Consider the following 26,534-nt stretch of genomic DNA (forward strand, 5'->3'; position numbering starts at 1 on the left):
TCCCAATACTTTTGTCTAGTGCACCTACCTTGTCTGCATTGTGTAGGCACGCTGGTGCTTCCTGCTTTTAAGCAGCCATCTTAAAAAAAACAGCAGCGCAGCAGCATCAGCGCAGCGGGTCTTTGAAGGGTCATAAAATCAAAACCGGAGCAGGTATTAAAACGCTGTTCTGTTATTTTATACACAAGGGTGTAATCTCTCTCCTGTGTTAGTTTGAAGCCGAAACGACAAAACGCGCTCAGAGGAGATCGTTTTTGAAGGAAGGTGACCGGTTTTTACAAAAAATTTGTTTTGAAGGGGGAAATAGCAAACTTCCTGTTGATTTTTGCTGGGGGTTGTCAATTTATGAAATGTAGGTCTAAGTGAGACCTACGGAGAGGTTTTTGTTTCATGTCTCTCCGACCTTCCCGGTGGGAGTTACAGGCAGTTTTGTCATTTTTTTCTTCCGAGGAGCAGTTTTTTCTGTGTTTTATTCAAAAATTGCGGTAGAGCGCAATTTTGAGATTTGGGGTTAGGTTTTTTTATTAGATCGCAATTTCTGCTAGTCCTGATGTGTGCGTTCAGTTTGGTGAGTTTTGAAGCATGTTAAGGGGGTCAAATTACAGCTCAAAGAGGCAAAAGTGACTGTTTTTAGTACTTTTTTGTCTTGAAGGGGGAATTGCCAGCTTCCTGTTGATTTTAGCCCGACAATGTACTATTATGAAATGTAGGTCTAAGTCAGACCTACATAGAGGTTTTTGTTTCATGTCTCTCCGACCTTCCTAGTGGCAGTTACAGGCAGTCTAGTTTTTTTTCTTTTTCTAGGGGGCGCTAGAGCGCAATTTTGAGTTTTGTGGTTCGGTTTTTTTTTAAAAGGCAATTTTCGCAGGTCCTGATGTGTGGGTCAAATATGGTGAGTTTTGAAGCATGTTAAGTGGGTCAAATTACAGTTTAATGTGGCGGCGGAAGAATAAAGAATAAAACCTTACAAATTCAATAGGTCCTTATGTCCCATTGCATAAGGACTCCCTTTGGGAGTCCTTATACAATGGGCCATGCGGGCCCTAATAAGTATTGTGCCAGTATGCTGTTTTTTACCCAATAAAATACTGGAAAGGATAGAAATGTAGTTTGTCTCTTTTATCCGATGATTAATCGAAGTTATAATCGACAGATTAATCGATTATCAAATTAGTTGTTAGTTGCAGCCCTATGAATTGATTTACGTGGACCCCGACTTAAACAAGTTGAAAAACTTATTGGGGTGTTACAATTGGTGGTCAATTGTACGGAATATGTACTGTACTGTGTAATCTACTAATAAAAGTTTCAATCAATCAATCAAACGCAGTGGAAGAAGGACGCGCTACTTTGCTGCCACTCACTAGCGTGACACTCTTTAATTGGGATGTTAATAATACCTACTGTTAATTGGGATGTGAATAACACCAACGGTTAGCATGGCAGTTATATTTAAGGACAACACAAGTGTTCAAAGTTACATGCCGGCAACTGTACTTGCTACGATTTATGTCAAAAAGTCTTAATCTCCCTTTTATTTATTAGTATTATTTTATTCTATTTTTTATTTTATTATATATTATTATTATTATTATTAATTTGTATTTTATTTTATTATTATTATTATATATATATATTTTTTATATATATCTGTCTGTCTCTGGCCTCGTATGTGTGTGTGTGTGTGAGAATGTGTCTGTCTTTGTCGTCTTACTTGTTACATAATTGTGCCATTTGTCCCTCGTTAGTGGGACCTGAGTGGGGTGGGAAGGTGGATGGGTGGTTTGGGTTTTAAGGGAAAGGGTGTGAATCATTTACTGACTTTAAAATTGTACTGTTTTGACTTACACTTTTTTCTGTCTATTTGAAAATGCCAATAAAAAAAGTTGGGAAAAAAAAAAAGTCTTAATATACGCCATATATATCCTTTGTAACTGAGCTACTTTGTGGAACAATTTCCCTTGTGGATCAATAAAGTTTGTATAAGTCTAAGAAGCATCTTTGCATGTGTACATAGGGATGGTGTTCGAAACCGCTTCTCCCGATTGTTCAATAAGAAAAGAACCGATTCCATGGATCTGAATCCCTTTTTGAGAGCTGCTTCCCGTTGTCGAAGCCACTGTACCGTATTTTCGCGACCATAGGGCACACCGTATTAAAAAGCGCCGTGTCAGTTACGGGTGCTATTTCTGTATTTAACGCATAAATAAGGCGCAGCGTATTTTTGGGCGCAAACATACGCTAGCTTAAAACATACGCTATTGATTGATTGATTGAGACCTTTATTAGTAGATTGCACAGTACAGTACATATTCCGTACAATTGACCACTAAATGGTAACACCCCAATAAGTTTTTCAACTTGTTTAAGTCGGGGTCCACGCTAGCATGCATGGACGCTGTTTTAAAAAGGCAGCAGGAGCAAAGCTGAGTTTGGTTGGACTTTATTGAAGTGTTTATCAATGTACTCACATTATTTTCTGATCAACCCTCATCCACAAATCCGTCAAAGTCCGAAAGGAACAGCTGGGCAAGTTCTCCATCAAACACGCCAGATTCCCTCTCCTCATTTTCAAAGTCAGTCTTGTTGTCCATTAGTATAGCAAGCTAGCACAACAGTAAAAGCTGACTTCTCTTGCCCCGTTGTGCGTATCGATTCGTTACCGTGTTGGTCCCCTTCTTCTCCGGTGTGCTTCACCGGGATGTCTAAAAGTGAGCGGCACCTCGTCCATGTTGGTGATGTGTTTGTCGGCAATTTTTTTTTAATTTACAACGCACATAGCACTGGGGTGCGTGTCTTTAGCGTCCTCTCTCACCTGAAACCTTCACCCTATAACGTCCGCATGCTGTCCTCAGTCACGTCCGCTTTTCCTCCTTATGACCAGCGTGCCGACCCAGTCATATAACATCTATGGCTTTTGGAACTCAGTGCACACGCAACAACCTATCTGCATTCAATAAGAGATTCGATAAGGAATCGGTTCGATTCGATAATAGACTCAAACTCGATAATTTCGTCCCTATGTGTACAGACGTATGTAACAATGTAATAAATACGAGCAATGGTTTGTTTTGTTTTTTTTACAATGTTTAACTTTTGATGTTGTAATTCCTGTTCCCTTCTTGTGTGTGTGTGATTGTGACAAGTCAAATGTAGAGACTGTTTTCATGCGACCTCTTGGCCCCAGCTAAACTTATTTCAATGAAGCAATAAATGTAATCAATCGCCGTCAAACTCAAAGCATTTTCTCATCTTGTGTACCCCCCCCCCCCTCTTGTTTTTCTACTCTAGCCGCGTGGTGTTGCCCATTTCAGTTGAAGAGGTTAGTACTTTACCAAAGCATTAAAAGTCTTTCTCTACTGGACGATTGTTGGTGTAGCCCAGGGGTCGGCAACCCAAAATGTTAAAAGAGGAACCAAAAATACACAAAAAAAAAATTAAAAGTCTTATCTAAGTGTTATAATGAAGGCACCACAGGATCTAAGTGTCTATATTAGCCTACTATCAAAGGCTGACGCAAGCCTTTGTTGACAGAAATGTTGTATTTTAATTTTAATTTTACACTTTTTTGCAACGTTGGAAATCATTAGTAAAATGGAGGCTTCTCACAGGATGAGATAACTTCTGGAAATGACTGGCTCATAATGGCCAAAGGTATATATGTGTGTCCAAGTTAAAGGAAACAGCTGGCTCTCTTCTTCTAATGGATTTATTACAATTTTTGCAAGCTCGGTAATGTTTGCTGTGGTCTGGAACAACATGGCACACAAGCAACTATGAGAAATGCAGCCAATATTACCGTATTTTCCGCACCATAAGCCGCCCTGGGTTATAAGCCGCGCCTTCAATGAACGGCATATTTCAAAACTTTGTCCACCTATAAGCCGCCCCGTGTTATAAGCCGCATCTAACTGCGCTAAAGGGAATGTCAAAAAAACAGTCAGATAGGTCAGTCAAACTTTAATAATATATTAAAAACCAGCGTGATGTGGGCGCGCATGGAGTCGTATATCAACATGGACGGAGCTGCGTGAAAAAAGCCACCCGGCCTCTTCGCGTAAACTTCCCTTAACCACTCGCTCACCTTTTCTTCATCCATCCATCCCTTCGAGTTAGCTTTTATGATGACGCCGGCTGGAAAGGTCTCTTTTGGCAAGGTCTTCCTTTTGAATATCACCATGGGTGGAAGTTTCTGGCCATTAGCATGGCAAGCTAGAACCACAGTGAAGGATGACTTCTCATTCCCTGTGGTGCGAATATTCACCGTACGTGCTCCCGTTGTATCCACAGTGCGGTTCACAGGAATATCAAAAGTCAGTGGAACCTCGTCCATGTTGATAATGTTCTCTGGCCGGATCTTTTTTTCAGCTATCTTGTTATTACAATATGCACGGAAAGTAGCCAGCTTTTCTTGAAAGTCTTTAGGCAGTTGCTGTGAAATAGTAGTCCGTGTGCGGATGGAGAGATTGCGTCTTTTCATGAACCGGAAACCTGTCGCCATTTTGTGGTCTTTACAGATGTAAACACACAAAGGAAATGCAACGTAATATCCGCGCGCTTCTTCTTCTTCTACGCGGGCGGGTGGTTGCTTACAGTAGAAGAAGAAGCGCTTCCTGTTCTATGGGGGCGGGTGCTTACCTTGGCGGTTGCTTGCGTAGAAGAAGAAGCACTTCCTCTTCTACGGGGAAAAAAGATGGCGGCTGTTTACCGTAGTTGCGAGACCGAAACTTTATGAAAATGAATCTTAATATTAATCCATATATAAAGCGCACCGGGTTATAAGCCGCACTCTCAGCTTTTGAGTAAATTTGTGGTTTTTAGGTGCGGCTAATAGTGCGGAAAATACGGTAGTGTTCCTGGAAAAAAAGGGACCCAAACACACATACTGTACTTTACAGCTAAATGTGTATTTATCATTTATACACACATACACATTGGCCCCCCAGACACATTTTATCTCTCAATGTGGCCCCTGAGTCAAAATATTTGCCCAGCTCTGGTATTAGTCAACATATCCTTAATTTTTAGCACTTCCTGTAAATTCAGTGATCACATGGCCAAGTATCTGTCTACATCAGGGGTGTCCAAATTTTTTCCACTGAGGCCCGCACACTGAAAAATTAAAGCATTGGGGGGACATTTTGATATTTTTCATGTTCAAAATCAATACAATGTACATTGTAACCCTTGTTAAAGCTCCCGGGGACTCAAAATGGTCTCAGTCATTAAACTGTTAAAAATAAGGTATATGTAATTATTTTATATAGTTTCAATGCTTAAAAATCTATAGATCAACTACAGATCTATCCGTTAAGAGAAAGTTAAAATTTTCCTATGTTTTATGCCCTTTTGTGTAAAATAAAACCCCTGTTTTATGGCATGGAATATTTGATGTGAAGTAATTGGAGGCTTAAATGTGTAAATACTTCATAACAATTGTAATTTTTTTAGCACTGACAGTTTAAAAAATCTGACTAAAGATCTGGGGTATCCAAAAATAAGATAATACATCAATATATATACTTTTTTTTTTACTTTCAACGCTTAAATCTCCAGATCAACTTCAAATCTATCTGTCAATTAGAAAAAAAAGAACATTTAAGGTGTGTTTACTTGTTTTTTTGGACTGTATATGTCAAAATCAAATGAACAAATGTTTTTGTTTCTTATGTTTTATGCCATTTTTTTTTCAAAGACAACCTTGTTTTATTTATACTGCAAACACAAAATATGCAATATTTTCCCCCAAAAATGTTTCAAAGTGAAATGTTTGAAGTGAAGTAAGTGGAGCCTGAAATAAGTCAATAATTCACATTGTTTTTAAATATTTATTTAGTTTTTGAGCAATGACAGTCTTAAAGTTATTAGTGTCTATTGCAACTCATTACATTCCACCTGTTTGTTCTTCTATTCCACAGTTTGTTTTAGTTTTCTGATAGTATTTTTAAAAAATATGCCATGTTCTGCAAAAAAGTTAGCTGCGGGCCGCACTTCGGACACCCCTATTCTGTGTAGTTCACATTTACACCATCAAACCCTGGGTCTTTCAAGCGTCTAGGGATGCACCTTGTTGATTGTGTCTCGATTGTCTTCCTGCCAGTATCAAGTAGGCCAGCTGTACTCGGTGGCCGAGGCCAGCAAGAACGAGACGGGCGGTGGCGAAGGCATCGAGGTGCTGAAGAACGAACCCTACGAGAAGGATGGCGAAAAGGGACAGTACACACATAAAATCTACCATTTAAAGAGGCGAGTCTCTTTACTTTGACCCTTTGACACCGCTGAACGCTCTGAATTGTTATTGGAGGGTTTATGCTCACTAAACCATTCTTGTTTCCCCCGACAGTAAAGTCCCAGGATACGTGAAGATGATCGCACCAGAGGGAGCGTTAGTTTTTCACGAAAAGGCCTGGAATGCCTACCCCTACTGTCGCACCAGTGAGTTGTCCTGCACTCTAACTTCCACCAACACACAGCGTTTATTTATTCTACGACGCTCGCTGATCTGAGCTCTCATCAGGAGTGCTGGCATGCATGGCGGTGGTTCAACTCCAAAGTTTTCTCATTGTATTTTTCTCAAATATAGAGTACAGGCCAAAAGTTTGGACACACCTTATCATTTCAATGCGTTTTCTTTATTGTAGGGTTTATCGTTACATCCCTGTGCTCTGCCATATATAGAGTTTCCCCCCCCGCTATAAACTGTTCTGTTTTACCCTTTGGTACGTTGTATAATGTTGATAAAGACGGGGACTGTTGCGTCAGCCATTTTGGATCACACACACACAGTAGTCAGTCTGGTGAGGCCTTTAAACAACAACACTACGGCATCCTGTGAGGCACATTCATTTTGCTTTTGCTGCGAAGAAACAAAGGCGTACAAAGGGGGGTGCAGTTCTACCGTATTTTCCGCACCATAAGGCGCCCTGGGTTATAAGCCGCGCCTTCAATGAACGGCATATTTCAAAACTTTGTCCACCTACAAGCCGCCCCGTGTTATAAGCCGCATCTAACTGCACTAAAGGAATGTCAAAAAAACAGTCACATAGGTCAGTCAAACTTTAATAATATATTAAAAACCAGCGTGATGTGGGCGCGCATGGAGTCGTATATCAACATGGACGGAGCTGCGTGAAAAAAGCCACCCGGCCTCTTCGCGTAAACTTACCTTAACCACTCGCTCATCTTTTCTTCATCCATCCATCCCTTCGAGTTAGCTTTTATGATGACGCCGGCTGGAAAGGTCTCTTTTGGCAAGGTCTTCCTTTTGAATATCACCATGGGTGGAAGTTTCTGGCCATTAGCATGGCAAGCTAGAACCACAGTGAAGGATGACTTCTCATTCCCTGTGGTGCGAATATTCACCGTACGTGCTCCCGTTGTATCCACAGTGCGGTTCACAGGAATATCAAAAGTCAGTGGAACCTCGTCCATGTTGATAATGATCTCTGGCCGGATCTTTTTTTCAGCTATCTTGTTTTTACAATATGCACGGAAAGTAGCCAGCTTTTCTTGAAAGTCTTTAGGCAGTTGCTGTGAAATAGTAGTCCGTGTGCGGATGGAGAGATTGCGTCTTTTCATGAACCAGAAACCTGTCGCTTAGTAGGAGCCATTTTGTGGTCTTTACAGATGTAAATACACAAAGGAAATGAAACGTAATATCCGCGCGCTTCTTTTTCTTCTACGCGGGCGGGTGGTTGCTTACAGTAGAAGAAGAAGCGCTTCCTGTTCTATGGGGGCGGGTGCTTACCTTGGCGGTTGCTTGCGTAGAAGAAGAAGCACTTCCTCTTCTACGGGGAAAAAAGATGGCGGCTGTTTACCGTAGTTGCGAGACCGAAACTTTATGAAAATGAATCTTAATATTAATCCATATATAAAGCGCACCGGGTTATAAGCCGCACTGTCAGCTTTTGAGTAAATTTGTGGTTTTTAGGTGCGGCTAATAGTGCGGAAAATACGGTAATTAAAGCTGCACCAGCATTATTTAAGTTTGCACTCACTCTGGGTTGTATCATTGGTTGGGACACAGCTGGATAAGAAGTTTGCATTGTGTAATAAGTTTGTCATAAAATCACACTCCACAAACACATACCGCCACCTCATTGTGATGCCTTGAGCTACGAGAAATGTGGATTTTTGTATTCAAGTGCGTAACTTATTAGATTTGATCGACTTGAGAGACATTAGACTGTTTTCTTAATCAGTTTAAAGTCAATGTTTACATTTATTTTGCACTATTGGCATTTTTTTTATACTTCAGCTGTTTATATTGCAAAATATAAACAATGAAATTAAAAACATTTGTTTTACTTGTAGCCTCGCCATTTTGAGATACTGTGAGCCATTTATCGCATCTAGGGATGGATACTGAAACTGGTACTTATTTTGTCACCTACCAAATCTCGCCGGTCCACCGTGCAAAGAATTACGTAAAATCCAATGGTGCCATATTACGTTACCTGGGTTGCGCGGGATGTCACGCCTCACTTTGGCACTTGGCGATCACTCCAGCAGCACTGAGAGCGGACTTAGCCAAACTACATCTAGGTATAGTTGCAGTTTTCAATGCCAACAAAGTAATTGACTCAAAAAACACTCCAACATAAGTAAAGCAAGGTTCCACTTTTCCAAAAAATGCACTCGCTTGATGCTATACATTGGCTTTGCAAATGATATGCTACTGATTAGCATTAGCGATTTTACATGGCGATATCAACACCTCCAGATTTGTTAATGAAAACTACAACTATGATTCATCACCCCTGTGGTAAATTTTAAATGTGCTTTATAAATAAAGTTGATTTGATTTGATGTTACAAATAAACAGCTGGTGTGTAATAAGTACAATACTGACAGAATTAACACTTTTTAGGGCGCAGCAAAAGACTAGACAAGGCAGTTTTCATAATCAGCTCATTTTTAAATGTTGAAATTAAATATGAAACTTTAGTGTCAAAAACAATATTTATTAATGCACACTAAAGTACCGAAAACTGGTACAGTTGGCATGGCGGTTCAAATGTGAACGTTACCCATCCCTAATCGTATGATGAAGTACGGGATAGGCCTTGGCCGATAATAAATCAATTAATCAAACGATTAATGAAAATACATTTGGTAACTTTGCCGTCATCTACAAATGTGTCTCTTACTTTCAAGCAGGGTACAAGAGGGTTCATGCTGTGCATCGCTCTCAGAAACTGAGCGCGTTTATTCTACAGCAAAATGAAATGAACGGAGTGAATCCTCTTGTCAATCGTCCGCAATCTTTGTCTCGGTGGGCAGAGGCGGGACCGCCGCCTTACACGCACACACGATGCTCCGACAGAGCCTTGCTAGTGAGAAGTACCATGGCGGAAGAAAAAAGATGGTTGCAAAAAGCAAGCTTGAGCATCAACACAGACGAACGACCAAGTGTGCCAAATTAGTTTAAAAAATAACAAAAACAAAGCAAACCACACAACCCAGTTTTTCTAATTGAAGAAAAAAACGCACTTAAGAGTTATTGAATATTTATAAAGTGCAATTTTTCTAATAGAGATTCACGGTCAATTGTATTTTTATTGTTTGTTTACTTAATGAGGATAATTAAAAAATGTTAATCAGAATCAGAATCAGCTTTATTGTCATTACGCAAGGTAACGAGATTGAGGCCATTCCATACAGTGCGATGTGTGCATGCTAGAAAAACAATGTGCAAATATATAAAAATATAAAAAATGTAGAAGTGCAATGAATATGGTGTGAAATGAATATATACATGAAAAAAAACAAAAACAAACCAAAAAAAACAGGGTGGTTGGTGGAATGGGTTATTGCACCGAAGAGAAGGCAGTTATGAGGGACAATGGGGCAGTCCGTTCAGGATGGTTATGGCCCTGGGGAAGAAGCTTCCACTTATAATTGTTAAGAATGCATGCATTGTTATCATATATTATGATTTTATTAGCGCTTAATTTGGTCTCAAAATAATGCTGGCAATAATTTGTGGGACAATATCAATCAATCAATCAATGTTTATTTATATAGCCCTAAATCACAAGTGTCTCAAAGGGCTGTACAAGCCACAACGACATCCTCGGTACAAAGCCCACATAAGGGCAAGGAAAAACTCACCCCAGTGGGACGTCGATGTGAATGACTATGAGAAACCTTGGAGAGGACCGCATATGTGGGTAACAACCCCCCTCTAGGGAGACCGAATGCAATGGATGTCGAGTGGGTCTAACATAATATTGTGAGAGTACAGTCCATAGTGGATCCAGCATAACAGTAAGAGTCCAGTCCACAGTGGGGTCAGCAGGAAACCATCCCGAGCGGAGACGGGTCAGCAGCGCTGAGATGTTCCCAACCGATACACAGGCGAGCGGTCCACTCCGGGTCCCGACCCCGGACAGCCAGCACCCCATCCATGGCCACCGGACCTGAGTGTCTCCCCCTCCACAAGGGATAGGGGGGAGCAGAGGAGAGAAGAAAAGAAACGGCAGATCAACTGGTCTAAAAAGGGGGTCTATTCAAAGGCTAGAGTATACAAATGAGTTTTAAGATGGGACTTAAATGCTTCTACTGAGGTAGCATCTCTAACGGTTACCAGGAGGGCATTCCATAGTACTGGAGCCCCAATAGAAAACGCTCTATAGCCCGCAGACTTTTTTGGGGCTCTGGGAATCACTAATAAGCCGGAGTTCTTTGAACGCAGATTTCTTGCCGGGACATATGGTACAATGCAATCAGCAAGATAGGATGGAGCTAGACCGTGTAGTATTTTATACGTAAGTAGTAAAACCTTAAACTCACATCTTAAGTGCACAGGAAGCCAGTGCAGGTGAGCCAGTATAGGTATATATATATGTATATATGTATATAAAGGTATATACAGTATAGGCGTAATATGATCAAACTTTCTTGTTCCTTGTCAAAAGTCTAGCAGCCGCATTTTGTACCAATTGTAATCTTTTAATGCTAGACATAGGGAGACCCGAAAATAATACGTTACAGTAGTCGAGACGAGACGTAACGAACGCATGAATAATGATCTCAGCGTCGCGAGTGGACAAAATGGAACGAATTTTAGCAATATTACGGAGATGAAAGAAGGCCGTTTTAGCAACACTCTTAATGTGTTATTCAAACGAGAGAGTTGGGTCGAAGATAATACCCAGATTCTTTGCCGAGTCGCTTTGTGTAATTGTTTGGTTGTCAAATGTTATGGTGGTATTATTAAACAAATGTCGGTGTTTAGCAGGACCGATAATCAGCATTTCCGTTTTCTTGGCGTTGAGTTGCAAGAATTTAGCGGACATCCATTGTTTCATTTCATTAAGACACGCCTCCAGCTGACTACAATCCAGCCAAGTTTATCCGCCCAAGCCTACACGATATTTCCATCCTTACTGGTAATACAATGTGTAAAGAATGTGTTTTTTCAAAGGACACTAATTCATTTTCTCTTATGTTTGCTTTCCTCCCGCCTGCTGCAGTTGTGACGGTGAGTGTCCATCTTCTCTTTTTAACACCCACGTTCATGATAGCGCCACCTGTCTTCTGACAAGTGTTGGCGCAGGCTCGCTAAGCGCACGTTGCAGAACGGTTGCTCTCTAAACGTCTGATTAGTTTATTGGATTTAGTGCTAAGCGCAGGGCCTCCATTCATGGTGCGCTCGCTAAGTCACTTGGCTGAGATCAGCTGCCACTGTCAGCGCTGATTTGTGAGTAATAACTCATCTGTACTCCTCTCCTGCTCCTCAGAATGAATACATGAAAGAGGACTTCATGATTAAGATCGAGACGTGGCACAAGCCTGATATGGGAACAGTAGAAAACGTAAGTGTGACAATTCCCCGAGTCAGCACAGAAACACTGGATGCTACATTTCCCATAATTCATCACAAGAGCCTCTTTTATTGGCCCGTGCTTGTCTGTTTTGTTTGAATTTGCCGTGACAAACTCTCACTGTGACATCACGGTGCTCCTAAATGTCCAAATAAATCCCCTAACTGTCTCCTGGATGTACGCCTCTTGCATGCAGGTGCACGACTTGGATGAGCCCACGTGGAGGAGTGTGGAGGTGGTTCCCATAGATATCGCAAACAAAGACGAAGTGTCGCCAGCGGTGAGTCTTTAAAAGGTTCCAAACTCTTTTGTTTACAAGCTTGCTGGAGGTCTATGGCATGCCTGCAACTTTTGCAGTAATCGTTAACGTCACGTGACGCTTCAGATGCACTTATTTGTCTCTTGGGTGACTTCAGAGACGCACTCTGCCGGTAGCGTGCGAGCGCAGCGAGGCTGACTTGCAGAAACCTCCACGCTCACTTCTCCAGAAGAGACGTCGTTAAACTAAAACTTTCGAAGCTTGCTTAATGTAGACGGCTCGCATCTCAAGCCTCACATGCGCGTTTGTTTAAATGCTAGAATGCGGCATCATGGTCGGTGACTCCCACTTCTCCCAGAGCCGCAGTTTCTCACATGAGCTTCTGTGCAATAATGATTTAATTGGATCAGCAAGAAGGTTCGGCCTTAAGCTGAAGGTCCATCTGCTGCTTCCCCCACCCCCACTGACCTGTCAGATTAAAACAGCACCGCACTGCGCTTTAGCGCGGAGTAAGAATACACTATTATACTCTCCTTTCTTCTTTGAGTCTGCAAACTTTGGAAAAACCAAAGTTGATCGTGCCTTATTTGGTAACGAGCAGCAATGACACTGATGGACTCCTTCAAAGTAAGAGTGACGCAGGAAGTGAACCTTCATGGGGACAGTTTGGTTTAGAGTTGATTGGATTGAGGGGTCAGGGCAGTTGATGTTCAGGTCATAACTCTAGGGTTTGCATGCTACAGTAATCATATCCCGTTTGAATTTACAGTCATGTGTTTGCTTGCTATAGACCAGGGGTCGGCAACCCAAAATGTTGAAAGAGCCATATTGGACCAAAAATACAAAAACAAATCTGTCTGGAGCCGCAAAAAAATTAAAAGCCATATTACATACAGATAGTGTGTCATGAGATATAAATTGAATTAAGAGGACTTAAAGGAAACTAAATGAGCTCAAATATAGCTACAAATGAGGCATAATGATGCAATATGTACATACTCAGTGGCCTAGTGGTTAGAGTGTCCGTCCTGAGATCGGTAGGTTGGGAGTTCTAATCCCGGCCGAGTCATACCAAAGACTATAAAAATGGGACCCATTATCTCCCTGCTTGGCACTCAGCATCAAGGGTTGGAATTGGGGGTTAAATCACCAAAATGATTCCCGGGCGCAGCCACCGCTGCTGCCCACTGCTCCCCTCACCTCCCAGGGGGTGATCAAGGGTGATGGGTCAAATGCAGAGAATAATTTCGCCACACCTAGTGTGTGTGTGACAATCATTGGTACTTTAACCTTTAACTTTATTAGAGATGCGCGGATAGGCAATTATTTCATCCGCAACCGCATCAGAAAGTCGTCAACCATCCGCCATCCACCCGATCTAACATTTGATCAGAACCGCACCCGCCCGTTGTTATATATCTAATATCGACGATGCAAGGCATTAGTGAGGTTATAAAGCTTTTGCCTGTTAAAGAAAGGAGACTGATCCAATGCAGCACAGACATTCGCGTGCCACGCTGTCACGACCCAGACGCACACCAGTGCGCAATCATATGGGAGCCGCGCTGAGCGGTGGTAGCAGGGGTGTATAATGTAGCCCGGAAGAGTCAGGGCTGCATGGGATTCTGGGTATTTGTTATGTTGTGTTTATGTTGTGTTAAGGTGCAGATGTTCTCCCGAAATGTGTTTGTCATTCTTGTTTGGTTTTGGTTCAAAGTGTGGCGCATTATTAGTAAGAATGTTAAAGTTGTTTTATATGGCCACCGTCAGTGTAACCTGTGTGGCTGTTGACCAAGTATGCCTTGCTGTCACTTACGTGTGCAAGCAGAAAATGCATACAACAAAAGGCTGGGCTAACATGCTGTTTCTACAGACTGTAGAGGGTGCTGAATGCTGTACCATCATGGCACGCCCTTATTATTGTTAGGGTGAAAATCGAAGAATATTAATCTCGGGAGTTATCTGCGAGAGGCACTGAAATCTGTAAATCTCCCGGGAAAATTGGGAGGTTCGGCAAGTATGCAGCTGAGCCGCATCAGAGTGATGAAAGAGCCGCATGCCTACCCCTGGTATAGAACATTTGAAATCAAACCGTGGCTGCATTTCAGAGATATTTATAAAACAATCTTGCCTTCCTTCAAGGTTCTAAAGACTTCTACAATCCCTTTCAGTGACTTTTTTTTAATTTGGCATATTTTTCTGGTGTTATTTGAGTCTGTACTTGGGTTTACGTCTGTCGCTCTATGTCCACAACGAACAGCAAGAGGTGCAGCGAGCTTGATGTCACACTTGCTTCGCTCTGCTGCTACAACCTTTCTCACACCGTCCTCTTAATATTTGCACCGTGCACCTTTTGTAGATTGCTCTCCGCGGCAATATCTCCAATATATATAAGTACGTCCACATTGGAGACATGCTGCCTCCGCTCCAGACAATACCGTGTGTATTGCTTACGTCGTCACAACATACAGTTTCGAATGTGCTCTTTCAGCGATCAAAATCTTTTTTCAGCAGCCAAATTTTCGGTGCATCACTACTCAATAGTGCGCAAATAGTATCTATCCATACTGTAATGACCTGCTGGTGTCAATGTTTGTGTTCATGTGCCTTTGATGTTCAGATAAAAAAGTTAAAAAGAGCCTCTGACTTTGTGGGACTTTTTATATTACTTTTATTTGTTTTCACGTAAAAATACCCCAAATTTTTAAGGTGTGGTGACTTTTACCATCACCATGATCAATGACATGTAAGGGAAACCCTGCACTTTACATTAAGAAAACAAGTCTCACATTTAGATGTCAGACCATTTTCACTCCCAACTAGAGCCTAAATATACTTTAATTCAGTGGTTCTCAAACTTTTTTTGTCATCCCCCACTTTGGACAAGAGGGAATTTTTAAGCCCCACCTGCCCCCATCGCCCAAACAGAGCGCTAATGCCAAGCTTTAACATTTTCAAATTTATTGAACATCAAGTTGTATACGTTCAAGCTCAATAACATAAAATAACATCAAGTTCAATAATAAATAAAATAACTGTGCAGCTGTGGTATAACTTGCATCAAGTTCAATAATAAATAAAATAACTTCCATCAAGTTTAATAAATAAAACAAAAGTGTTATAACTTGCATCAAGTTCAATAATAAATCAAAAAAAGTGTTATAACTTGCATCACGTTCAATAATAAATCAAAAAAAGTGTTATAACTTGCATCAAGTTCAATAATAAATCAAATAAAAGTGTTATAACTTGCATCAAGTTCAATAATAAATCAAATAACTTGCATCAAGTTCAATAATAAAAAAAAAGTGTTATAACTTGCATCACGTTCAATAATAAATCAAATAAAAGTGTTATAACTTGCATCAAGTTCAATAATAAATCAAATAACTTGCATCAAGTTCAATAATAAATAAAAAAAAGTGTTATAACTTGCATCAAGTTCAAAAATAAATTTAAAAAAGTGTTATAACTTGCATCACGTTCAATAATAAATCAAAAAAAGTGTTATAACTTGCATCAAGTTCAATAATAAATCAAATAAAAGTGTTATAACTTGCATCAAGTTCAATAATAAATCAAATAAAAGTGTTATAACTTGCATCAAGTTCAATAATAAACCAAATAACTTGCATCAAGTTCAATAATAAATCAAAAAAAGTGTTATAACTTGCTCACGTTCAATAATAAATCAAAAAAGTGTTATAACTTGCATCAAGTTCAATAATAAATAAAACAAAAGTGTTATAACTTGCATCAAGTTCAATAATAAATCAAATAACTTGCATCAAGTTCAATAATAAATCAAATAAAAGTGCCACTTTGCAATCTTTGCAAAAAAAAAAGGAGGGGCTATGCATTTGGCAAGACAGGGCAAGTGACAGCACTTTCCCCCAGGAGAGCCACCTTGCTTCATTGTGAAACAGCACGGCTGTATGATCAGCTCCCATTTCCTCACACAGTGCAGAGAACAGTCGCACTTTCAGTGGTCGTGTTTTGATAAAATTTACCGCGCTCACAACATCTGTTAAAACCTCATTGAGTTCGGGGCTGAGCTGCCTTGACGCGAGTGCTTCCCGGTGAATGACACAGTGTGTGCCCGTCACATTTTTGTTTCTCTGCAGGCGCTGGCTCTGGGTCGACGACCTTTGAGGTGCGAGTCACAAATGTATATATTTGTGTAATTGTGATCCACACATTAGCCTGCTACCCATCCGCGCGAAAGTTTGTTCCGCTTAGCCCCGCCCCCATTAGTTACTGTTGCTATGTCTGTCAAACTTTCGCTCGTACCGAGAAATATAAAGCCTACAGTAAAAATAAGTACCGGTAATTTCCATTTATTTATATAGCGGATTTCACAGACAGAATCACAAAGTGATTTACAGTGTGTATAGAAAATGAAAGCATAGTAAAAAAAAAAATCTAAGAATATAATAATAAAAAAAACATTTTAAAGTGAAATTTCCTCCCGTTCCTCGCGCCCCACCTGTCATGTCTCTATTCCCCACCAGTGGGGCGCGCCCCACACTTTGAGAAACGCTGCTTTAATTGAATCTAAATCCATTTATGCTTCAAAATGCACAAAACAATTCTTAAGATGTCAGATAAAATACTTTGTGGTTATCCATAATGGTCCATTTCTGTTCTGTCAGTATTTTGATGGAGTCTAAAATATTTATGTAATGCACAACCCTTTAGGAAGGACTGTGTTTGGTTCTTTCAGGACTACAAACTCGAAGAAGATCCTACACTGTTCCAGTCAGTCAAGACGGGAAGAGGACCCCTCGGCCCCGAGTGGAAGGTACGCAACCCAAGCAGCGCTGATAGAGGCTTTTCTGTCTGTTTTCTGACATTCCGTCCTCCGCAGAACGAGCTGAAGACGGACTGTCCGTACATGTGTGCATACAAGCTGGTCACCGTCAAGTTCCGATGGTGGGGTCTTCAAACCAAAGTGGAGAACTTCATCCACAGGGTAAGGCATCGCACGTTTGTGCGGCTCCAACGAACCAGGCCGTGGTTGACCACTTTCTTGCCTCCCCCAGCAAGAAAAGCGCATCTTCACCAACTTCCATCGCCAGCTCTTCTGCTGGGTGGACAAGTGGGTGGGTCTGACCATGGAGGACATCAGGCGGATGGAGGAGGAGACTCAGAAAGAGCTGGAGGAGGTAAAGAACACCAAAGGACTCGCCTCTCTGTCCTCCTGAGCCGCTAGCAGAGCTGTGGACCTTCTCTGGAGGCTCAACAGAGCATGAGTGATTTAACCCTTTACTCCTGGATGTCACATTAGATGCGTCAGAAGGGCGACGTGCGAGGCACCTCAGCGACAGACGAGTAGAGGCTATCGCTGTAGGCAAACACTTGAGGCGGTCTGAGTAAGTCAACCGTGGAGACGCCGTGACCTGCATGGGCCCGTCTTTCCTCCGCCGCCGCTACCGCCATTTGTCTTTTTCCTTCCTAATCATTTCAGGCTCTCAACCTGTTTATGTCCCACATGACACTAACACTTGTTTACTGCGCAGAACAAAGATTACTCTCCTATTTGGTTGTTAAAGGCCTGCAGCTTGTTTTTACCGGCCCTCAAAATGTTGTATAAATCGTGCATTTGTTACCTCCATCGAAAAAGTTTGTTAATGACTTAAAAACATACCTGCCAACTACTCCGGTTTTCCCGTAATTAGTACGGTTTTCATCAACCTATTCCGGGTTACGGTTGCAGTGATAAAAAAATACGGTTTTTCATTAATTAAAAAAAATTATTTTTAAAAGTTTTATTCACGAAATCTCGTAACAACAATGACAATCGACACTGCTTCCCGTAACTTCCTATCGAGTCATTCCGAATGCCATGCGCGAGGCTATTTATAGCACCGCTGCCAAGCACGAGGCACCAGTTGCCATTGTTTCCAAACGAGCGAACGATCATGGAATCAGCCGGAGAAAAATCGCATACGAGTCTTAAACCGAAAAGAAAACTGCAGTCATTCCGTGAAGAATATTCAAAAGCCTATCCGGGAATAATTATCCGTTCCAAAAAGGGTGAAAACTACGCGAATTGCACCTTGTGCAGACAAGATTTTTCGATCGGACACGGAGGAATTAGCGATGTAAAAGACCACGTTGGGACAAAAAAACACAAGTCTAATGCCGTTGCTAGCGATACAAGTGGAAAACTTTCAACGTTTTTCGGATTTTAGCCACAAAAAGGTAATGACACCAATGTTATCTATTGGAATTGTTTAGTACTGTTATACTGTTAAAAGTGTTTATACTATTTATGCTTTCAAGTCCAAGTTGAAGAAATCTTGTTAAATGTTGACAGCATAACTACCAAAATACAGAAGTATGTCCTTAATATTTTTGCAGTGCTATTTCTGTTGAAAAGTTCAAATGATTACATTAGAGATGTGATGTGCCACTTTTCAAGTGTCTGATGGCTTCAATTAATTTTCATAAATTTTTCATATTTTGAATTCTTTTGAAAGGCTTGCAAAAAACCTACATTTGAATTGTAATTCCATGCTATTGACAGGACTATTAATTTTAATGAACTTAGCTTACCATGTTTACAGTATGATAATTGTGATAGAAATGTGAATTTTAGGCACAGAATATTTTTTACAATTGAACAAGGCAGTAGATTATACAAGCTTGGACAGAAAGTTAATAATGACACCAATTTTTTTTTTAATGGAATTGTTTAGTACTGTTTTACCATTTGTTTACTGTAAAAAGGATTTATACTTTCAATTAACAAATTGAAGTCTTGTGAAAGGTTGACAGGATAACTGGCATTAACTGTCAACATAATTTCAAACTATTGAAGTTAGCTTACAGAATAAACATGTCAATCAACCCATATGATTTTGGCTGTAATATTATTGTTTTGAAAAGTCACTGTGACTGATAGAAAAGTGATGGTTTTAGCAACATTTTAACCTGTCTGAATGCTAATAATCATTTTGCGTCGGCGAAGCCCCCCTGAACCCCCCACCAGGACTTTGTCCTGGACCTACCGGGGCCTGCGGCCCCTGGACCCTGGCTACTAGGTTTTTCTGATTTCAAAAGTTGGCAGGTATGTAAAAAGTTATGGGCGGACTTTTTAATGAAACTTTCAGAACACGTCCGAGATACGTAACAATTGTATATTTGTGTATGTATGCTAGTGTCCCACAGAGACAAACAAGAGGGTTCACTCCTTTTCTTTCAATCCGCTGTAGATATTTAAATGTATGGCTGGATTTTCGTCAAACTTTCAGGAAATGTCAGAAATGGGCTAAGTAACAAGTGATTACATTTTGGGGCTGATCCGGAACTATTGGAAGATAGGGCCTGGCGGAGGTCTGCACTCTTTTTCTACTTTTTTATGAGATAATAATAATAATAATAATAATGGATTAGATTTATATAGCGCTTTTCTAGACACTCAAAGCGCTTCACAGAGAAGTGAGAACCCATTATTCATAAGCTACTTTCATAGCCACAGCTGCCCTGGGGTAGACTGACAGAAGCGTGGCTGCCAGTTTGCGCCTACGGCCCCTCTGACCACCACCTACCATTCATCATTCATTCACCAGTGTGAGCGGCACTGGGGGCAAGGGTGAAGTGTCCTGCCCAAGGACACAACGGCAGCGATTTGGATGTCAAGAGGCGGGATGAAATTAATTGGTAACATAAACCGCTAGATTAGCATGTATTGACCCTTATTGGATTGCTTTTAGCTTCAGCGTTTTTAATACATCAAAATGCCACTCTCCCCAGTTTTTTTTATATATTTCTGTGTGGAATGAAATAGGAATTGTGTACACCTTTTTTCTAACATGTTAATAGTAACGGATTATATTTATAATCCAATCTAATCCACTTTATTTATATAGCACATTTAAACAACAAAATGTTTCCAAAGTGCTGCACAACAATATTAAACACAATTAAAAACAATATAAAATTAAAGCTGCAAGCAGCATTGGTCGGGCCCGCGTATTTGGCAGGTGCTAGTGTCCCAATACTTTTGTCTACTTTTAGTCTGAAGTGTCCCAAGACTTTTGTCTAGTGTACCTACCTTGTCTGCATTGTGTGGGCACGTTGGTGCTTCCTGCTTTTAAGCAGCCATCTTAAAAAAACAGCAGCGCAGCAGCATCAGCGCAGCGGGTCTTTGAAGGGTCATAAAATCAAAACCGGAGCAGGTATTAAAACGCTGTTCTGTTATTTTATACACAAGGGTTTAATCTCTCTCCTGTGTTAGTTTGAAGCCGAAACGACAAACGCGCTCGGAGGAGATAGTTTTTGAAGGAAGGTGACCGGTTTTTACAAAAAAATTGTTTTGAAGGGGGAATAGCAAACTTCCTGTTGATTTTTGCTGGGGGTTGTCAATTTATGAAATGTAGGTCTAAGTGAGACCTACATAGAGGTTTTTGTTTCATGTCTCTCCGACCTTCCCAGGGAGAGTTACAGGCAGTTTTGTCAGTTTTTTCATCCGAGGAGCAGTTTTTTGTACGTTTCATTAAAAAATTGCGCTAGAGCACAATTTTGAGATTTGGGGTTAGGTTTTTTTATTAGATCACAATTTTTGCCAGTCCTGATGTGTGCGTTCAGTTTGGTGAGTTTTGAAGCATGTTAAGGGGGTCAAATTACAGCTCAAAGAGGCAAAAGTGACTGTTTTTAGTACTTTTTTGTCTTGAAGGGGGAATTGCCAACTTCCTGTTGATTTTTGCCCGAGAATATACTATTATGAAATCTAGGTCTAAGTCACACCTACATAAAGGTTTTTGTTTCATGTCTCTCCGACCTTTATAGTGGGAGTTACAGGCAGTCTAGTTTTTTTTTTCGTAGGGGGCGCTAGAGCGCAATTTTGAGTTTGTGGTTCGTTTTTTTTTTTTAAAAAGGCAATTTTCGCAGGTCCTGATGTGTGGGTCAAATATGGTGAGTTTTGAAGCATGTTAAGTGGGTCAAATTACAGTTTAATGTGGCGGCGGAAGAATAAAGAATAATAAAACCTTACAAATTCAATAGGTCCTTATGTCCCATTGCATAAGGACTAAAGGGAGTCCTTATACAATGGGCCATGCGGGCCCTAATAAATATGATTAAAAACGATTTTAAAGGGTAAAACCAATTAAAACAGTAAATAGAAATCCAAATTTTAAAAACACAGAGGACAACAGAGGACCAAAGCGCTTTTTAGACACTCAAAGCGCTTCACGGTGATAAACTCAACACCATCATTCATTCACTCCTCATTTGCATATTTATGGTGGTAAGCTACATTTGTAGACTGTCGAATTCACATTGGTACAGCAGTCTGAGTGACACTGGTGACTCCAATGAAGGAAGCTGGGTTCGTACCAGAACCCTTCAAGTTTCTGGTGCCATCTGAGCCACCATTCACTTATCCTACACTCTAACGTCGGCTTAGCGTGGTCCCGTATGGTCGTAGTTCCCCCGCAAAAGCGACAATTATTCCCAGCACACCCAGTAGTAGGGTTGTCTCGATACCAATATTTTGTTACCGGTACCAAAATGTATTTTGATACTTTTCTAAATAAAGGAGACCACAAATTGTTTTATTATTGGCTTTATTTTAACAAAAAATCTGCGGGTACATTAAACATGTTTCTTATTGCAATCAAATAACAATTTAGTCCTTAAATAAAATAGTGAACATACTAGAAAACTTGTCTTTTAGTAGTAAGTAAACAAATAAAGGCTCCTAATTAGTCTGCTGACGTATGCAGTAACATAGTGTGTCATTTATACACCTATTATTTTGTCAACATTATGAGGGACAAACTGTAAAAATTGATTATTAATCCACTTGTTCATTTACTGTTAATATCTGGTTACTTTCTGTTTAAACATGTTCTACCTACACTTCTGTTAAAATGTAATAATCACTTATTCTTCTCTTCTTTGATACTTTTACATTACCGGTAGTTTTGGATGATACCACACATTTAGGTATCGATCCGATACCAAGTAGTTACAGTCATAATTTAAGTTCTCATGTGTCAAGGGACGTATTTCCTGAGTTTATGAATATACCGGTAATATGATTTTATTTTTTTAAAGAAAAAATGTTTTGTGAGGGTAAAAAATCTTGATGTAATCATAGTAGTATCGACTCGATATGCTCTTGTACTTGATATCATTACAGTGGATGTCAGGTGTAGATCCACTCATGGCATTAGTTTACATTGTGACGCAGGTGAGCTATTGTATCCTCCTACGGTGTGTAGTGAAGCACGTTTAACTATTCCTGGGGATGATACTTGGAAGAAACTTACTTTATCCGTTGCCATGGAGGCGAGGATTAGTGGTTTAGAAGTAGTTGTATGGATGTTAGCCGCTAACAAGCTAGCCATGTCTTGAAACACCTCTTCCTGAGGGTGTTTCAGTGTTACAACTTCACCTTTATCTTCAGTTTTTAGACCAAAATGCGTCCATTCTCCCTTTTCTGTCTACACACTGTGTCTGCTTGTAAGTACTCTGTGTGTGTGCGCTGCCGAACATGCTCCTCTGCTCGTAAAACCATCAATGTCATGATGTGATGACGCGGCGTCATGCCTGTTAAAAAATATGGCGAACTGGTACTTTTCAGAGCATAGTACAGTTTTTGATTCATTAGTACTGTGATACTATACTAGTACCGGTATACCTTACAACCCTACCCAGTACTGTAGTTGGAGTACCTCCACGTGAATACGGGGAGGGTCTGATGTGTCATTACACTTTAGTAGCATTCATTCATCTACATGTGCACTAGATATGCGCGGTTTGCGGGCACAACCGCGGAGTCCGCGGATCATCCGCGGATCGGGCGGATGAAATAAAAAAAAATTAGATTTTATCCGCGGGTCGGGTCGGGCGGTTGAAATTAAAAAAAATTAGATTTTAAATAGATTCAGGCGGGTGGCAGTTAAACCAATTGGGAAATATATATACATAGTTAAATGTTGTTACCCACATACGAAAAACGAGCAGGCACCTGCAGCATATGCCACAACAGAAGAAAAAAAAGAAAAAGAGATGGACACTTTTACGGAGCGGAGAAGGGACGCCTCGCCCGAGAGGGCCCCACCGGGAGCCGTAGCTGAGGCGATCCGCGAGAAGGGCCCGACGCACGTCCAGGGTCACCACCGCGCCCACCGCACCGACACCCCGCCTCGTCCGCCTTCGCCGCGGCCGGCGTCACGCGCAGCAGGTAAGCAGCTTACCTGCCCGCCACCCCCATGGCCGGGGGCTCGTAACAGGGGTCACTCCGCGCGCTCCGCCCGCGCAGCTTACCTGCCCGCCACCCCTGTTGCCGGGGGCGCGTAACAGGGGTCACTCCGCGCGCAGTGCGCTCACGAAAGGGGTGGGGCTCACCCTGGTTGATATAGACAGCAGGACGGTGGCCATGGAAGTCGGAACCCGCTAAGGAGTGTGTAACAACCCACCTGCCGAATCAACTAGCCCTGAAAATGGATGGCGCTGGAGCGTCGGGCCCATACCCGGCCGTCGCCGGCAGCGAGACGCGCTTGGAGGTGCGCTCAGCGCGGCTCCCATATGATTGCGCACTGGTGTGCGTCTGGGCCGTGACAGCGTGGCACGCGAATGTCTGTGCTGCATTGGATCAGTCTCCTTTCTTTAACAGGCAAAAGCTTTATAACCTCACTAATGCCTTGCATCGTCTATATTAGATATATAACAACGGGCGGGTGCGGTTCTGATTAAATGTTAGATCGGGTGGATGGCGGATGGTTGACGACTTTCTGATGCGGTTGCGGATGAAATAATTGCCTATCCGCGCATCTCTAATGTGCACATATGCTTCTGCAACTTTGCATGAATTCTCTCCTCTGTTGTCAATTTCTCTTCCATCACACTGCTTTGTTCTGTCTTCATCACCTTGTCACAACCAAAGACAGTCACTTGCCTGTCACTAATGCCTAGAATGTTATCTTCCTGTTTCTTCTGCACTCAGCTGCGTAAGACGGGTCCCATTCGAGGCACCAGTGCTGCTCATGAGCAGTGAGCCAAAAAACAACCCAACCCTGTCTTGATGATGTCACCGGAGACACGCCCACTCCCACAACCACCACCCCCAGGAGGCAGTGGCCTTGACGTCGCCTCCTCTCTTCCTGTCTGACATGATTCATTTTTGGGGTGGAGGGGGGATGAGACCCCACCACTGTACAGAACCCCCCCCAACAACAAGCTGGTATATCTACACTGACAAACCAACTCTTTGCACACATGTAATTTGCCTGACATGTAAATGACAACGGATGGGCTTGTTTGGATTCTGCTGTGTCAGCAATGACTCACAAGCCTTTCAATTGATTCTAATTAGAAGAATGTGCTTTTTAGGTCCCCAACAAATTGGTTACTTTAGCAGCCGTTGGACCATTTCTTACGAACTCCCTTGTATTATACTTGTCCGTGTTTGTCTATGTTGTTGGAAGTGTGACCCCGCCCCCAACGCTCGCCGCCTCACCGTCGCCTCTGCCTGGCACACCACCGAGGCCGCGCTCACGCATCACACGCTCACTCGCATGCGTTTGGACCGGGCAAGCCGCCTTGAGGCAGGTGTGCACCTTTTTAAAGCACCGCCACCCGTCTACCGCTTGAACGATGTAAGAGAGTGACCTGTTTTTTTTTTATTTTTAGTTTTAATCATCGGATTTTAAGAGGAGCAATTGCAGCGTTTGTGCGAACGGATGCAACGTTTTTGAGGTTTTTCCCCCCCGTGTTTGTGTCGAGTTCTAAGTGTACTTTCTCGTAGGAACTCGAATGGGCTGCTAGCGTTTTTAACATCGGTGGTTTTATACTGTATTGCATTGAGAAGAGTACATGTTTGTGTGTGCATTCATTCATGCTTCGCTTGGCCGTCAAAATACTGCAGGGCCTCTTTTATTTTGAAACCTGATCAAACCTCACGGTAATGACATTTTACGAATATTTGGATCAGCATGCCTGATATTTTCTCAGCTGCTTCCCTGCTTTGTCTTGTTTTGTGGCTCTGATTGCTTCATCAGACTGGAAGGGAAATCCTCTGCAAGGTTTAGTCGTCTCACAGCACTCTGCTTGACTGGAGTCAAGTCGGAGTCATTGTGATGATGATGGGGGTCGCCCTCCAGACTGGACCTGACCTATTTATGTGAGTGTGTGATGCCAGTCAGAGTGTGACTGTGAGGGGAGGAATAGAAGCTTTGACAACACAACAACATCCAAATTGACTGGTTCCTTCTTGATTGTCCTCATGAAAAAGCGCTTGGAGGAACCAACTTTGTTTTTTGGAAAGATGTAAGGACTCGAGTTTGTCTCGCCACAAAGACAACATTCAGGGGTATCAGTAGTGAATGTACAATTAGTTTTTTTTCCCTGTTCACAGTTTGCAAGCTGTGACTGAAGGTCTAGAGACAATGGAACACAACAGAATATCTAATAAATTTGAACAAAACTGAAGAAATCAACCTGATGCTGCTTGTTGGTTTTTAATACTTGCTTGTAGGGATGTTTACGAGACTGTTATTTGAATCATATTGGTTTTATTCATCCTGACAAGTAGGCTCCAGCACCCACCGCCACCCCGTAAGGGACAAGCGGTAGAAAATGGATGGAAGTTGGACGAGAAATACAAACGTGTAAAATACAGGTAAAAGCCAGTAAATTAGAATATTTTGAAAAACTTGATTTATTTCAGTAATTGCATTCAAAAGGTGTAACTTGTACATTATATTTATTCATTGCACACAGACTGATGCATTCAAATGTTTATTTCATTTAATTTTGATGATTTGAAGTGGCAACAAATGAAAATCCAAAATTCCGTGTGTCACAAAATTAGAATATTACTTAAGGCTAATACAAAAAAGGGATTTTTAGAAATGTTGGCCAACTGAAAAGTATGAAAATGAAAAATATGAGCACGTACAATACTCAATACTTGGTTGGAGCTCCTTTTGCCTCAATTACTGCGTTAATGCGGCGTGGCATGGAGTCGATGAGTTTCTGGCACTGCTCAGGTGTTATGAGAGCCCAGGTTGCTCTGATAGTGGCCTTCAACTCTTCTGCGTTTTTGGGTCTGGCATTCTGCATCTTCCTTTTCACAATACCCCACAGATTTTCTATGGGGCTAAGGTCAGGGGAGTTGGCGGGCCAATTTAGAACAGAAATACCATGGTCCGTAAACCAGGCACGGGTAGATTTTGCGCTGTGTGCAGGCGCCAAGTCCTGTTGGAACTTGAAATCTCCATCTCCATAGAGCAGGTCAGCAGCAGGAAGCATGAAGTGCTCTAAAACTTGCTGGTAGACGGCTGCGTTGACCCTGGATCTCAGGAAACAGAGTGGACCGACACCAGCAGATGACATGGCACCCCAAACCATCACTGATGGTGGAAACTTTACACTAGACTTCAGGCAACGTGGATCCTGTGCCTCTCCTGTCTTCCTCCAGACTCTGGGACCTC

General features: G+C 41.6%; 1 protein-coding gene across 1 annotated transcript in view; it reads left to right on the top strand.

The window, feature by feature from the left end:
- pitpnb (phosphatidylinositol transfer protein, beta) overlaps positions 1–25,528 on the top strand; it is a 30,145-nt gene extending 4,617 nt beyond the window's left edge. Inside the window, exons 2-12 of the mRNA XM_061926690.1 lie at positions 3,292–3,322; positions 6,101–6,246; positions 6,344–6,435; positions 11,478–11,485; positions 11,745–11,819; positions 12,025–12,108; positions 16,811–16,888; positions 16,955–17,059; positions 17,130–17,252; positions 17,375–17,459; positions 24,047–25,528. Of these exons, the coding sequence (XP_061782674.1) occupies positions 3,292–3,322; positions 6,101–6,246; positions 6,344–6,435; positions 11,478–11,485; positions 11,745–11,819; positions 12,025–12,108; positions 16,811–16,888; positions 16,955–17,059; positions 17,130–17,252; positions 17,375–17,422 (790 nt within the window). The 3' untranslated portion in view covers positions 17,423–17,459; positions 24,047–25,528. The remainder of the gene's footprint in view (positions 1–3,291; positions 3,323–6,100; positions 6,247–6,343; positions 6,436–11,477; positions 11,486–11,744; positions 11,820–12,024; positions 12,109–16,810; positions 16,889–16,954; positions 17,060–17,129; positions 17,253–17,374; positions 17,460–24,046) is intronic.
- The last annotated feature ends 1,006 nt before the right edge of the window (positions 25,529–26,534 follow it).

The sequence above is a fragment of the Nerophis lumbriciformis genome, linkage group LG32 (assembly GCF_033978685.3).
Source record: "Nerophis lumbriciformis linkage group LG32, RoL_Nlum_v2.1, whole genome shotgun sequence".
Lineage (NCBI taxonomy): Eukaryota > Metazoa > Chordata > Actinopteri > Syngnathiformes > Syngnathidae > Nerophis > Nerophis lumbriciformis.